This window comes from Herpailurus yagouaroundi, unplaced genomic scaffold (genome assembly GCF_014898765.1).
Source record: "Herpailurus yagouaroundi ecotype Mexico unplaced genomic scaffold, PumYag 162436, whole genome shotgun sequence".
Lineage (NCBI taxonomy): Eukaryota > Metazoa > Chordata > Mammalia > Carnivora > Felidae > Herpailurus > Herpailurus yagouaroundi.
The window spans coordinates 109,584-123,018 of record NW_024423164.1 but is presented as its reverse complement, the minus strand read 5'-3'; the positions used below and the strand labels follow the sequence as shown (position 1 = coordinate 123,018).

Below are 13,435 nucleotides of genomic sequence, written 5' to 3'. Positions count from 1 at the left end.
CACATACATTCACATGTATTATTAGCCTCAATGAGACAGAGGAATCATTGGTAACTATTTGGGATCAATACCAAAAAAAGTACATTTCTTTCCATTCTGCTGGAGTTCTATTCACGAGTTGTAATTAGAAAATATTTTGGCAGACTTGTCAGTGAAACTCTCTTCTACACAGAGAAAGCCCAGGATCATTACAGCCACCTAGTAAACAACTGGAGCCCTCTTGCATTATTTATGGGTTTGGTCTTATTTCTAAGCACAATTAGGTCTCTCGGTAACCAGCTTTCACTCACATTAAGCTTTTTCTTTTTCATTTCTACATGATTCGTTCTCACTTTGGCCATTTTTTTTTCATTAACACTATAGAAAAAAAAATCACTCTTCTAATCATTCAATCAGCTGAACACGTTCTGTCTCTAATGCTGCCCAGATGCCGCTGTTGTGAGGTAAACTATGTTAATATTACTCAATTTACGAAATAACATCTCATAGCTCCTTGAACTCTTTGTTTACATATAATCCAGCAGCTTTCACTGCACCAGGGCATTGATCTTCTTCTGTTTCCTGTAATGAACTTCTATGTGCACATTTTAGATCTAGTAATTTATTTCACTCTGATGATTCAAATGAAATGACATGGTCTTGCCTGCTGAAGGGTAATCCACAGACCAAGAGAACTCCTTTTTATTTTGTGCATCCTGAATAATAAGGGAGTTTCATTCCTCTTCAACGAAATGAAGATGAGCAACTACATTCAGAATTCTATTAGATTTATTCACAGCTGCATCGGTAACATCCCATTTACATAGTCATATATGCATAACACAGATATCCGTGTCCTTTTAGCTCAAACCAATGTTATGTATTCCCTTTCATTCCAGGAACCTTGATTATTCTCCTCTTTAAAGCATGGCTCAAAATTCAGCCTACATGAAAACATTCTAAAATTGACTTTACTTATTCAACTGATTAATTTTTTTATTTAAATTTATGAGAAGTTTCAAAGAGACACAAAAATAGTAAGACTAAATATAATGAGCACTGCTAGTGTAGTCTTCACTCACTCCACTTCAGTAGTTTCTAACATGTTGCCATTCTTGGTCATCTGCCATTTCTCACGCACTTACAAAGATTTTGCTGGAATATTTTATAGCAACTCCCAGATAAGATATCGATCATCCATAAATCATTTTTAACATAACAATAGTATTATTGTAACACTAAACAAAGTTAACAATAGTTTTTTAATATCATCTATATTAAGGCCATGTCTGATTTTTCCCCCATTGTCCTAAAAATGTTCACAGTTTGTTCAAACCAGGGTTCATAAAGGTCTCCACCTTGCATTTGGTTGTTGAATTGCTTTTAATCTAACAGTTCTAGCTCCTTTTTCCAGAGCATTTATTTGTTGAAGAAACTCTTACTTACCTTTCCATCACTCCCTCATTACTGATGGGCTGAGCTTGCCTGGCCTAAGGCAGGCACACAGATGTCTCCCAGGCTTTCAGCCTGCTGGAAGCAGCCTGTCCATGACACTTAAGTAAAAATTGCTGTGCTTCATATAAAGAAAATAAATTATAAATAAAATAAATGGGTATAATCAACATAGAGTTAAATATAGAATTTTACCTTAAAATAATCATTTTTATATTTACTGAACTCACTGAGAAGCTTTCATGGTGAATTAGCATGGACTTTGGCCCATCTTTGCTAACAAAAGACCTCAGCCCAAAGGAGAACTTGCATAATCATTATACACAAGATACACACCCTACACCTGTAAATTCGGATACAACTGTCTGGGTGTATGTAGCTTCCTGGTATGCTAGGAAACCATGTTTAATGTGATACATCTTTTTCTACAGTTAAAACCACCCTGGTTTCAATATCTTAGAAATGAGTTTTAAGGTTTATAAAACTGAGAGACCAGATGGTTTCCTTTCCAAACACTTGTATTTTCCTCACCCTAATAGCAGGAAGTTCATTTCAGATTGCATTTCTGTGCTTGAATTGTTGTGTTTCCTCTAAGTTAGAATAGAAGCAAGTTGAGATGTATGATAAATTTTCAATATATTGTACAAATATTGCTGTTGCTACTTGTTTAGATAACATTACATGAGTAATTCATTCAAATTACACTGTCTAAAATCTCAGATAAGGGAAGCAGAATGCTGAATGGGTTTCTGAGAACAGATATGGAAATTTTACATTTTTTTTTCTTTTCAACTGATTGAAATAATTAAGGTATATGGGGAAAAGGACTTCAGATTTATGCAAATAGTGTAGATCTGCACAAAAACTAGTTTGTTTCTGGAGTTGTGTTGGTAATGGTTTTATTTGAGGGGTACTTTTTTGGTGATAATAGAGCAATTCTGAAATAAAATTTCGGGAGAACTTTAGAAGGAGATGCTTAATGGAGAACCTAAGGCAATTTAGTTTCTCAAAAGATTTTTATTCAAGTCTTTGTTTCAGAGGGTCAAATTGGGTAAGTAGATAAAAGTCGTGTTATTTCAAAGAATCCAAATTTAGTTTTGTAATTTTCTTTTATCATAAACAGTGTGAACCTCTTTCCAGCTTAGAGTTCTGATATGGCCAAATCTCTTATGTTCCAAATTAATCATTCTTGAGATTCCTGCATATCCTGATAAGTAAAATGTCTATTATCATCCTCTTTGTCAGTCCTTCCTCTTAAGCATCGTTGGAACAAACTGTCAGAGATTACTAAGTTTACAGCATTTAAGGAATCAACTCTGCATCCATGTGGCAGCAAACTACAAAGTCACATCATTAATATACCACTTCATGGGGACTCCTCTAGTGCCAATCCACAGATAACATTCTTCCAAACTCTGTAGATGCTGTTTTGGTTCACTCCTTGTGCAAGTGTCCTTGAACTCCACTCCCTTAGTTCTTTTGCTCATGCTAGGCCATTGTTTCCCAACCTTGGCACAGTACCAGGGTGATTGAGTACCAAAGCACTTTCAGTCTTAGCCCCAAATCTCAGCCAGACCCTTTCCTTGTGCCTTTACTACTCAAGCTAGTGGGTCTTAAATTTAAATATGCAGAAGAAACATCCAAGCGACCTGGAGAAAAAAAAAAAAATACATGTTCCTTGACCCCATACAAAGAAATCTCATTCAGGACCTCTGGGATGAATCTGAGAATCTTCAACGTTTATAGTATTCTGGGTGTTTCTGACACACATGGAAATACATCACCTGCTAGAATGGCAGTCTTGATCCACTGCATATTTGAATCATCAAGGAGCTTTTAAAAAGATGCTCATGGGGCACCTGGGCGACTCAATTGGTTAAGCATGTAACTTTGGCTCAGGTCATGATCTCACAGCTCGTAAGTTCAAGCCCCACATCGAGCTCTGTGCTGACAGTTCAGAAACTAGAGCCTGCTTCAGATTCTGTGTCTCCCTCTCTCTCTACTCCTCCCCTGCCCTTCAAAAAGAAATAAACATTAATGTTTTTTTTTTTTAAGATAAAAAGATGCTCATGCCCAGGACCCTATCCTCAACCAATTAATCAGAATGTTTGAGTTTGGGAAGGGCATGGACATTTCTCAGAAGCTATCCAGGTGATTATAATCTTCAGCCTGACTTGAGAACTGCTGAGGCCAGTATGATAAACACAGAGCACCAGACAACTCCTCGCCTCATTGGTGAGAGTCTCTTAGGGGCACTTGTTGCCTTCTCCTGTCACATAACTTTCATAACTGCCACTACTGTTTACTCTACCAAGTTTTCATGTATTTAAAGTTCAGGGACCCCTGTCCTCTTCGTACAAATTGGCCCTTTCAGTGCTGTGCACATTACATGAAGAGGTATCTATGCTAAGAAATAGATGAGTGCTCACCTACTTTTGAACAATTATGTAAATTTTCCTGCACCAGTTGTAACAACTTGTATTCACTTGCACAGAGAAAGTCTTCCCTTGCTAACCGTTCTATCCTTGTAGACACGCCATCACACTACTAGGTGTTAAGTTTCACAATACAGATTTGGAGGGTGTTGTCGAACCTGGGACGCTCTATGCCCTAACTATAATTTAGGGTCAAAATGTCAGGCTTATTTACCTTAGTTTCATGATGAATAGAGTCCTGAGCAGGGCAGAGATCAAGTTCCAGCCTAATCCATAAACCCGAAAGGGCCACCAAATCAGTTTGGGGCCATGTAAGCTAGTTCAAGGAGGTCACCTGTAGGACCATCTAAATGTTTTGTCTACTTCCTCAATAAATGAATAAAATATTTTTAAAACCAGTGGGAGAAAATGACAGAGAAAGGGGACTTTTTTTTTTTAATTTTTTCAACGTTTATTTATTTTTGGGACAGAGAGAGACAGAGCATGAACGGGGGAGGGGCAGAGAGAGAGGGAGACACAGAATCGGAAACAGGCTCCAGGCTCTGAGCCATCAGCCCAGAGCCTGACGCGGGGCTCGAACTCACGGACCGTGAGATCGTGACCTGGCTGAAGTCGGACGCTTAACCGACTGCGCCACCCAGGCGCCCCGAGAAAAGGGGACTTTAAAACATCACTTGGTCTTTTTCCTTAAGAACTTGATACCTTAAAGCTATTTTACAGCTATGTTCAATAAACAATAAAATATGATGTGATTTTAAAAATCCAGTAGGACAGTACCTTGGAGGAAATAATACATATGAATTAAAATTATTTGACCATTTTTAGGGCATATATGTAATTGTAGAAATGTCAGTTATGACTTGAGAGATTAAGATTGCCGAAAGTTTTTGTTTTATTTTTGAATCCGTGGTTGATATTCATGCATGTGAAGAACTTGTAGACTGAGGAGATGAGGGACTGGGACACTGCCCCCTCTCCCTATTAACCACTCCAGAGCCATCCCAGCAAACTTCCAGTGTCGTAAAAGTACATGATTTCCATGCAAATGCAGCTACAGGATGAGTTCCATAAGCATCCACTCCTCATCCAAACCTTCCAATTTGCTGCCACTAAGACCCTTCTATATAGAAATCCTAGAGATACCAATGATATAAAAACAATTATTGGAGTTACATGGTGTCTCCCTGTACCTCTGTGAATAGCCTGTGTTTAATGTAAACTATTATCAGGACCCATTTGTCTCTTAAATAATTAAGTTCTAAATATAAGGACTCGAAATCCTTAATAGCATCTAATAAAGACTGCTAAATGTCTGTGTGTGTGTGTGTGTGCGTGCACACACACACACATGCTTTTTTGTGTCACAGAAACCACTGAGGGCTGTTATTTAAACAACAACAACAGCAACAATAACAACAAAAAACCTAAAGGATCAATTTAATGTCTACTGTGATTATTAGAAACACCACTACCAGAATTAAAAGAGGATTCCTCTGACTGCATGAGGAAATGTCAGGTTAACTCTTAAATTGTAGGATAATTAAACATATTCAGACTTATTTTAAACAGCTTTATGCTTTTCCTTTAGCTATTACTTGTCGAAAGCAAGATGGAGGACAGGCTGGCATCCATGAATGCCTCTGGTATGCGGGACCCGTGCCAGCTCTCACCCAAGCCTGCCAGATCCCCTGCCAAGATGACTGTCAGTTTACCAGCTGGTCCAAGTTTTCCTCATGCAATGGAGACTGTGGTGCAGTTAGGACCAGAAAGCGTGCTATTGTTGGTAAGAATAATTGGGATGCAAAAGCCAACATGTGTTAAGTTAGAAAACACATTAAAAGTTAGACCAAGAGAGTTCTGACAATGTATTTGGAAAATGCGTGGCTGTGCCTTACTGCTGGAATACGGATACTTAATATGCCAGTGGATTCGTGTGTATATTTTAATGTAAGTTGGCAGTGACAGACATGCTGTGTACTTTTAGTGGAAAGAAAAGGTAACCTTGAAAATTGAACTGTCTTCCTATAAATAGGGAGATTATTTTTTTGGTTTAAACGGTACTTTTGGTGGATTGCCTACAGATTGTGAAGTGCTTGGAGAACAAAAGGAAAGGTTGCCACTTCGTTTTCTTTACCCATTCTCACTGTCAGCCTGATTATCTTTCTTATCCTAGAAGAGGAATATGACATTAATTCTGTATCTGAAAACTGCATCTTAAAAGGCAGTCACAATGACAAAAAGCAGTAATATAATGAGGAAGAACAGGAGCTATCATACTGAGCTAAACCTGGTGCATTCCAAAATACTGTCAGTGGCAAAAAGAAACCTGAAAATATTGGTGCCAGTAAACTGTTCAGATTTTAAAAGTTATAAAGTGAACTACCTGTCCTAATGAAGACTGTTGAAAACTACATAAGACTCCTTATGAAAGTTAGAGATAAATGTATGTATGACATAAGCAATTATGTGTGATATAATTAAATAGTATTATGATATATGATGTGATATATGATGTGATATGTCATATGATATATGACATAATGTAATAAATATTTAATAGAAATGTGATTATGTTAAAATAATATGCCATTTCTCAAGCTCATATTTTTTTTATTTTAAAAGGGAATTTATTTAGATTTACATGCAAACCATTTCTAGTATTTTTATTCTGACACTAAATATCTTCACTGTGAATATTATTGAATATTATTTACTACAGTGATCACCAAGTATGCGAAAATGATTACTCTTCAGTAATAATGAAAGATGCAAGGTAATGACTAGAAAAGTAAATATCAAAATCTCATTTTCTGAATTGTAATCCTACATAACCATAGTATCTATTTGGAATTAACAGAAAAGCTGTGCAGTCCAGTGCAGTGACTCTCTCTCCATTTCATATTTTGGCACATAACATAAAGGAGTGATTTATGCAATTACTTTCACTGAAAGCACATGAGCATTTGAAAGGATTTTAATCAAAGAGTATAAAATTCAGCACAACAGTTAATGCCTTTTGCGAAATGGCTATTTTGAAATGAGAAAATAAGAAAAAATTTACTATGCAAAGCACTCAGGACTAATAACAGGCTACAGAGCAAGCACTGTGGAGTGAGAAAATAGCTTTCATTAATAGGCTACTGTTGAATATGGTTAAAAATGGAGAAAGGAACTTTAGGGAAGGAGGAAAATTAGGGATGCTTGAAATTAATAATGATATTTTCCAACTTAAATTTCCTCACAGGAAAAAGTAAAAAGAAGGAAAAATGTAAAAATTCTCATTTGTACCCCCTGATTGAGACTCAGTATTGCCCTTGTGACAAGTATAATGCACAGCCTGTGGGGAACTGGTCAGACTGCATTTTACCAGAGGGGAAAGTGGAAGTGTTGCTGGGAATGAAAGCACAAGGAGATATCAAGGAATGTGGTCAAGGATATCGTTACCAAGCAATGGCATGCTACGACCAAAATGGCAGGCTTGTGGAAACGTCCAGATGTAACAGTCATGGTAATCCAATTTTTCTTTGGTGTTACATGTTTGTTGTCTGTCTTGGGGGGGTGGAGGTAAAATGAACATGGATGAGAATGGAGGGACATAAAGGTTTACAGAAGTGTACTGTAAATGGAATATTTGGGGGGCACCATGCTGTATGTATATTATTTACGTGTAACAGGACATTCAAAGGCATTTGTCTTGTTGTCCAGAAGTTGGCAACTAAATCCCTAAAGTTGGTGTCAAGGAAGCCTTACAGTGCCAAAAACCTCTCTTGGTACTGATCACGAGTCCTTGAATAGGCCCAATGACCCACCACAAGTCTGTGTGTGGAAAAAGAGGGAGGAAGAGAGGAGATTTGAATTTATTCTGACAAAGTTATAAACTAGACAGGCTTCTAATAACCAAACTGGAGAAATTTACAATATGCCTGAAATGTCATTAAGTGGCAGAGGAGAAAGACTGAAACCCATAATTAGTGAAAACTCAAATTGCTGTTGTTTATTCCTCATTGTGTTGAAATTAGCCAAAAAGTGGGGGGTGCGGGGGGGGGGACAGAAAAGAAAAAAAGAAAAATGCACCCACTCTTAATTAACTGTGCCCACTTTAGTTTTCTAAATCAAACACAGTGATAATACTTGAGTTGCCAAATGTTGTGAAGAGTGGCCATCTTTGACCAGAGTATGTAGTAAATTCTTTGGTTCTAAGTCTTAATATAGTAGTCCTTGAGCAATATTTCTCCATTATTCCTTTATTTTAATACATCTGTCTTTTTATATTGGACTGAGACTAGTTTACAGTGGGTCAGCCTGAATCACAGATGCCATATATTTGCAAACACTGGACAATGATCCTCCCACTTTCTTCGTGGAGGTGACCTGAGAAAGAGGAGTTGCTAGGAGATAGGGACAAGGCAGTTACCTTCCAACCCTGCTGAAATAGCTTCTATTAGAACAGCACTCTTCCAGTTTTATTATATGGTTTAGAAAACAACATGATCTAATAGGACCATCTCCATTCCATCAGAGTATCATTGGTGACACATTTATTGGAATCTCTTAAACTTCTCCCCACAGAGAAGTTTCCAAAAACTGTTTCCTTTTATTTTCCATCTGATCTGATAATTCCTCCTTCATTTACCAAAGTCTAGTGATAATTGGTCCAAAGACTCCGTAACACTGAAGCCCTAGGCATAAGTATTTTTTAGGTTAATGTACTCAGGTTAATGCATCCCTAACCTTAATATATTCAATGCATTTAGAAAAACAACTGCAAAAGAAAAAAGAATTTATTATTTATAATAGGTACACTTTGAGAGACATGTGTAAGAGTGACTGAATATTTTATTCTCTGTGTCAGTAACATAGGTACTGTAAATTAGATACCAGGAAAAATGTAAATGCACTGGCCATTCTGAGATGATATGATAATGTAAAAGATCATAATTAGTCATTAAAATGTAAAATTGAAGACAACTTTTAAAAATACATTTCTCCTGGAATGTAGCTTATAAGTGTTTGCTCACACTTTAAATTATCATGCCTAGTGAATCACCAAGATAATCATTTGTTTTTAACATAACCTTTGAGTTTTCAGAATGACTTTTGTATATTCTCACTTTTATCCAGATCTGTTAATTAGATGCAGGAGAGTGTCAGTAAGCCAGTTAACAGTTGACCTAATTTTTAGAAAAAAACCTTATGAATTCATATCTTATGAATCTCACAGAAATGATCACTTAAAAAAGTACAGGTACAAAAATAATAGAAATTGTCCAAAGGCAATAGACTTCCTACCTTAGCATCGTTGTCAATTCAAAGCATGAAGAATGTAGTACTGTATTCTAGAAGGAAAGCACATATAGGAAAAAGATTCTGGACAACACTGAACTTCATGGGGATTGTGGGAGAATCTAAGACCCTTAACTAAGTAAAAGGCTCCAGTTTAGTTCCTTGTGTCCGTCCAACATCATGTCTTTCTCATTAAACCTGATCTGTGATAGATGTCCAGTGGGATACTTTAGTATTTACCAATATATTTACTCAAAGTGAAGTCCAGGAAAATTGAATCTCTGTCGCCTGATTTCTTTGCAAATTACTACTTTGCTTCTGTATGTTCAATCTGTTCTGATGGTGTTGGTGGAATACTCTAACTTTGGTGTTCTTTTTGAGGCACACTCTAAATTATAGTCTCTGTGACCACTGCCTTCTCGCAGCTAAACTGGCTTTCTAGATGGATGGTAGAAAAATGGCTTTCAAGAAAAAGTCTCTTTCTGCCTTCAGTTTAAACATAGAATTGACCCCCACATGTATGCAGTGCAAAGACACTAATCTCCTGTTCAATAGTGGCCTGGGGGCATTTCTGTTTTATCTGTGCTGTCCATCTGTGGAGCATGTTATCAGTTATACTGATAAAACAGTTTGACTTTCCCCAGTTTAATTATATTATTGTAGGCCATTTCCCATGTGGTCACCATTTTTTAATGTCTTAATAACCTTAAGGCACAGTTCTTTTATGTCTGGAAGTCTTTGCAGTAGCAAACTTTGTACTGAAAAATGATAGACCTGTTATACCAGGCTTGGTTGGGTTCTTGGACCCAGCGACGGTAGAAACAAGGCTGGACCCAAAATTTAAAGGCACAGGCATGGATTTATTGGGGCAGCAGCTGCAGCCAAAGGGGAGACACAATCTCTGAAGGTGTCAGACATGCAAAGGTCTCAGAACAACAGCCAGGGAAAGTTTTAAAGGAGTTGAGGTGGGAAAGCAGTAATATACTTAACCATGTAGGGGCCACGAATCCCAGGAAAGCAGACACGCAGGTGCAGTTGACAGAACTTGCTTCTTTGTACATTGTGTGTTTCATTTGCAAGTTAAGTCTCCACCTCTGGGCAAGTTTTTTTCACATTAAGAAGAGTGGAAAAGCTGAAAGAAGGTTGAATTTGGGGGCTATTCCATCTCAGGTGAGTTTAAACCAATCTGGGCTTTCTCCTTGGTCCCTGCTTGCTCTGCAAGAAAACTGTCACATGCCGCAGGGAGTGTCCCAGGTGCACATGGGCTTGTTCCCAAGGTCCCTGACTGTCTCATAACCATATTCAAAAATCAGATCTTAGTGTATACCTTGGGAGTCACATAAATATTAACCCATCTGATACATGCTATGAGATATAACTCCTAGTGATATACCAATATGTTTGAGGGCATTTGTCCTAAGAGCATGATATGAAATATGTATATTTATTTTTTGTGTGAAATCTTAGATGGTGTCAATGTAGCAACAGATTTTTTTAAATTTATTTATTTTAATAGAGAAAGGGAAAGAGCAGAGAGCACACATGCACGTGGGAGGGGAAGAGAGAAAGGGAGAGAGAATCCCAAATAAGCTCAGCATTGTCAGCACAGAGCCCAATGTGGGGCTCAAACTCACAAACCATGAGATCATGACCTGAGCTGAAATCAAGAGTCAGACACTTAATCGACTGAGCATCCAGGCGCCCTGAGATTTTAAATCATTCGAAAACCAAATCATACATTTTCTATTCACTGCCAGAACACTCTTGATAATTTTAATTGATCAGGGGTGGGGGGCGGTGCCCGGGTGGCTCAGTCTTGGTTAAGCGTCTGCCTTCAGCTCAGGTCATGATTTTGCGGTCTGTGGATTGAAGCCCTGTATCAGGTTCTCTCTGTTGTCCACAGGGATCCTGCTTGGGATCCTCTGTACCCCTCTCTCTCTGCCGCTCTCCCGCTCCCTCTCTCTCTTCTTCCTCTCTCTCTTTCCCTCTCTGCCTCTCTCTCTCTCTCAAACATAAATCAATAAAAATTTTAAAAAATATCTTAACTGATTGGTTCATTAGAAATTTGAGTGACTACATAGTACCAGGCACTTCTCAAGTTAATCACTTAAAGTTTCACAGAACAAGAGTTAGAATTTCTGGAACTTTTAAACATCATTATATTACTTAGTCTTAATATTTTAAAGAACCTTAAAGATAAACTAACTTATGTAAAATGCATGTATACATGACTTCCATTTATATGTAAATGATAGAGTTTTATCATGGGCCCCTCAACCATACTCCTCTTTCCCCAAACCCCTTATCCTGTTCTACATTTTGTATTTCTAAAGTGTGTATCATTGTATAACCATATTATATAATTTACTTGTTGTGTTTATTTATGTTGTATCTCCTGAACAAGAATGGAGATTGATGAGGGTATCATAGACTGTTTTATTCACTGATGTATCCCAACCCCCTGGAACAGTAAGGGCTCAATATTTGTAGAGTGGACGAATGAGTGAACTAGAGAGAATTTTTGCAGTTGTAGTTGATCTACAGTCAGGCTTCAGTTGTTTCTTTTTTCCGGACAGTATTCTTCCCTCTGTGTCACATTTCTGGGAAATAATCAAACAGATTTTTGAGAATAGCTAAGATCTTTAGAATAAGAGGGATACATGCCACAAACTTTCTATGTGGTATTCATCAAATATTTGTGCTTCTATCTACCTACTAAATAAGAGAAGAAATAATAATCACATACCTATTCTACTGAATTAGCCCTGTGATATCAATATTAAAATCTCTTTATTTCCATTCAAAGCTTATCAAGAGTTGCCTGATTTGTGCAACACTAGATTTGGACAACACCTTCACCTCCTGGTTTATATTAGTAATTGTAGCAACTTACATTTTCCCAGCCCTTGTTTACAACTTTAATTGGTAGTGTGGAATGTTTATTGAACTCTCTTTGTTTCTAAAACTCATATTTTTCCTTGAAAAGTAGAAACAGCATTTCTATTTGAGTTATGTGGAAGGGATACTTTGAAGGTGAATTGGATAAAATATTAAAATGCCAGGTGTTCAAATCTTGAGCTCTAAGAGCTACATTATTCTTTCCAGACGCTTCGCTTCAGTCTTTACCTTCAGAAAGTTTATCTTTGCTGTATCTCATAGGCAGTTTAAGCCATAGTGTACTACCAATACATATTCTAAAACTCAATTACATTTGTGATGTTTTATCATCTCTTAATATCAAGTTAACAGAAAGGCACATCTGATCTGATTGTTCTTTCTCAGCCCAGGACATTTAATATATGTTGCTCTCCTATTGCGTAAAAGTAATATATTGCTATAAATACCTATCAAATACTTGATAACATGTAGAAACTATGAAGAAACTTAACAATAAGCTGTTAGGTTAAGTTACCTTATCACCAAATGTTTTCCTAAAGCTCCAGATAGCAACTATTTTAGGCTTTGTGGACCAAAATGTCTCTGACACAAGTATTCAACTCTGCAGTTATAGCATGAAAGCAGCCATAGACAGTATGTGAGTGAATGCCATGAGTGCATGGCATGACTCTGTTCCAGTAAAACTTTATGTACAAAAACAGGCTGTCAGGGGCACCTGGGTGGCTTGGTCGGTTAAGCGTCCGACTTCGGCTCAGGTCACGATCTCACAGTCCGTGAGTTCGAGCCCCGTGTCGGACTCTGTGCTGACAGCTCAGAGCCTGGAGCCTGTTTCAGATTGTGTCTCCCTCTCTCTCTGCCCCTCCCCTGTTCATGCTCTGTCTCTCTCTGTCTCAAAAATAAATAAACATTAAAAAAAATTAAATTCAAAAACAGGCTGTCAACCTGGGCTGTCATTTGCCAACTGGCATCTAATCCTTTGCTGCTCAAAATGTGGTCTACAGACCAGCAGCGTAGACCTCACAGAGAAACCATTGGAAATTCAGAAATTCAACCCACATTACAGACCTACTGAGTCAGAATCTGCATTTTGACAGGATCCCCAGGGAGCTCTACTACACATTTTTTTAATTTACCATTTTTTATTTTACTTTTTTATTTTTTAAAAAAGTAAGCTCTACACCCATCTTAGGACATAAATTCACAACCCCAGGATTAAGAGTATCATGCTCTACCAACTGAGCCAGCCAGGTGCCTTACACGTTTCAAGTTCAAGGATTACTTTACTGGATCATGCAGACCCTTCCAAGGTTTGGTAGCAATGTGAGCCTAAATCTTTGTAAGATTGTTTGCATTGAGCAAAACAACCCACACCTCCCATGTGATAGTTC

At 37.6% G+C, this 13,435-nt stretch overlaps 1 protein-coding gene across 1 annotated transcript in view; it reads left to right on the top strand.

Moving 5' to 3' along the window:
* The first annotated feature begins 731 nt into the window (after positions 1-731).
* Positions 732-13,435, top strand: part of LOC121026764 (thrombospondin type-1 domain-containing protein 7A) — a 73,922-nt gene continuing 61,218 nt past the window's right edge. The window contains exons 1-3 of the mRNA XM_040469537.1: positions 732-786; positions 5,455-5,649; positions 7,111-7,374. Coding sequence (XP_040325471.1) covers positions 732-786; positions 5,455-5,649; positions 7,111-7,374 — 514 coding nt within the window. The remainder of the gene's footprint in view (positions 787-5,454; positions 5,650-7,110; positions 7,375-13,435) is intronic.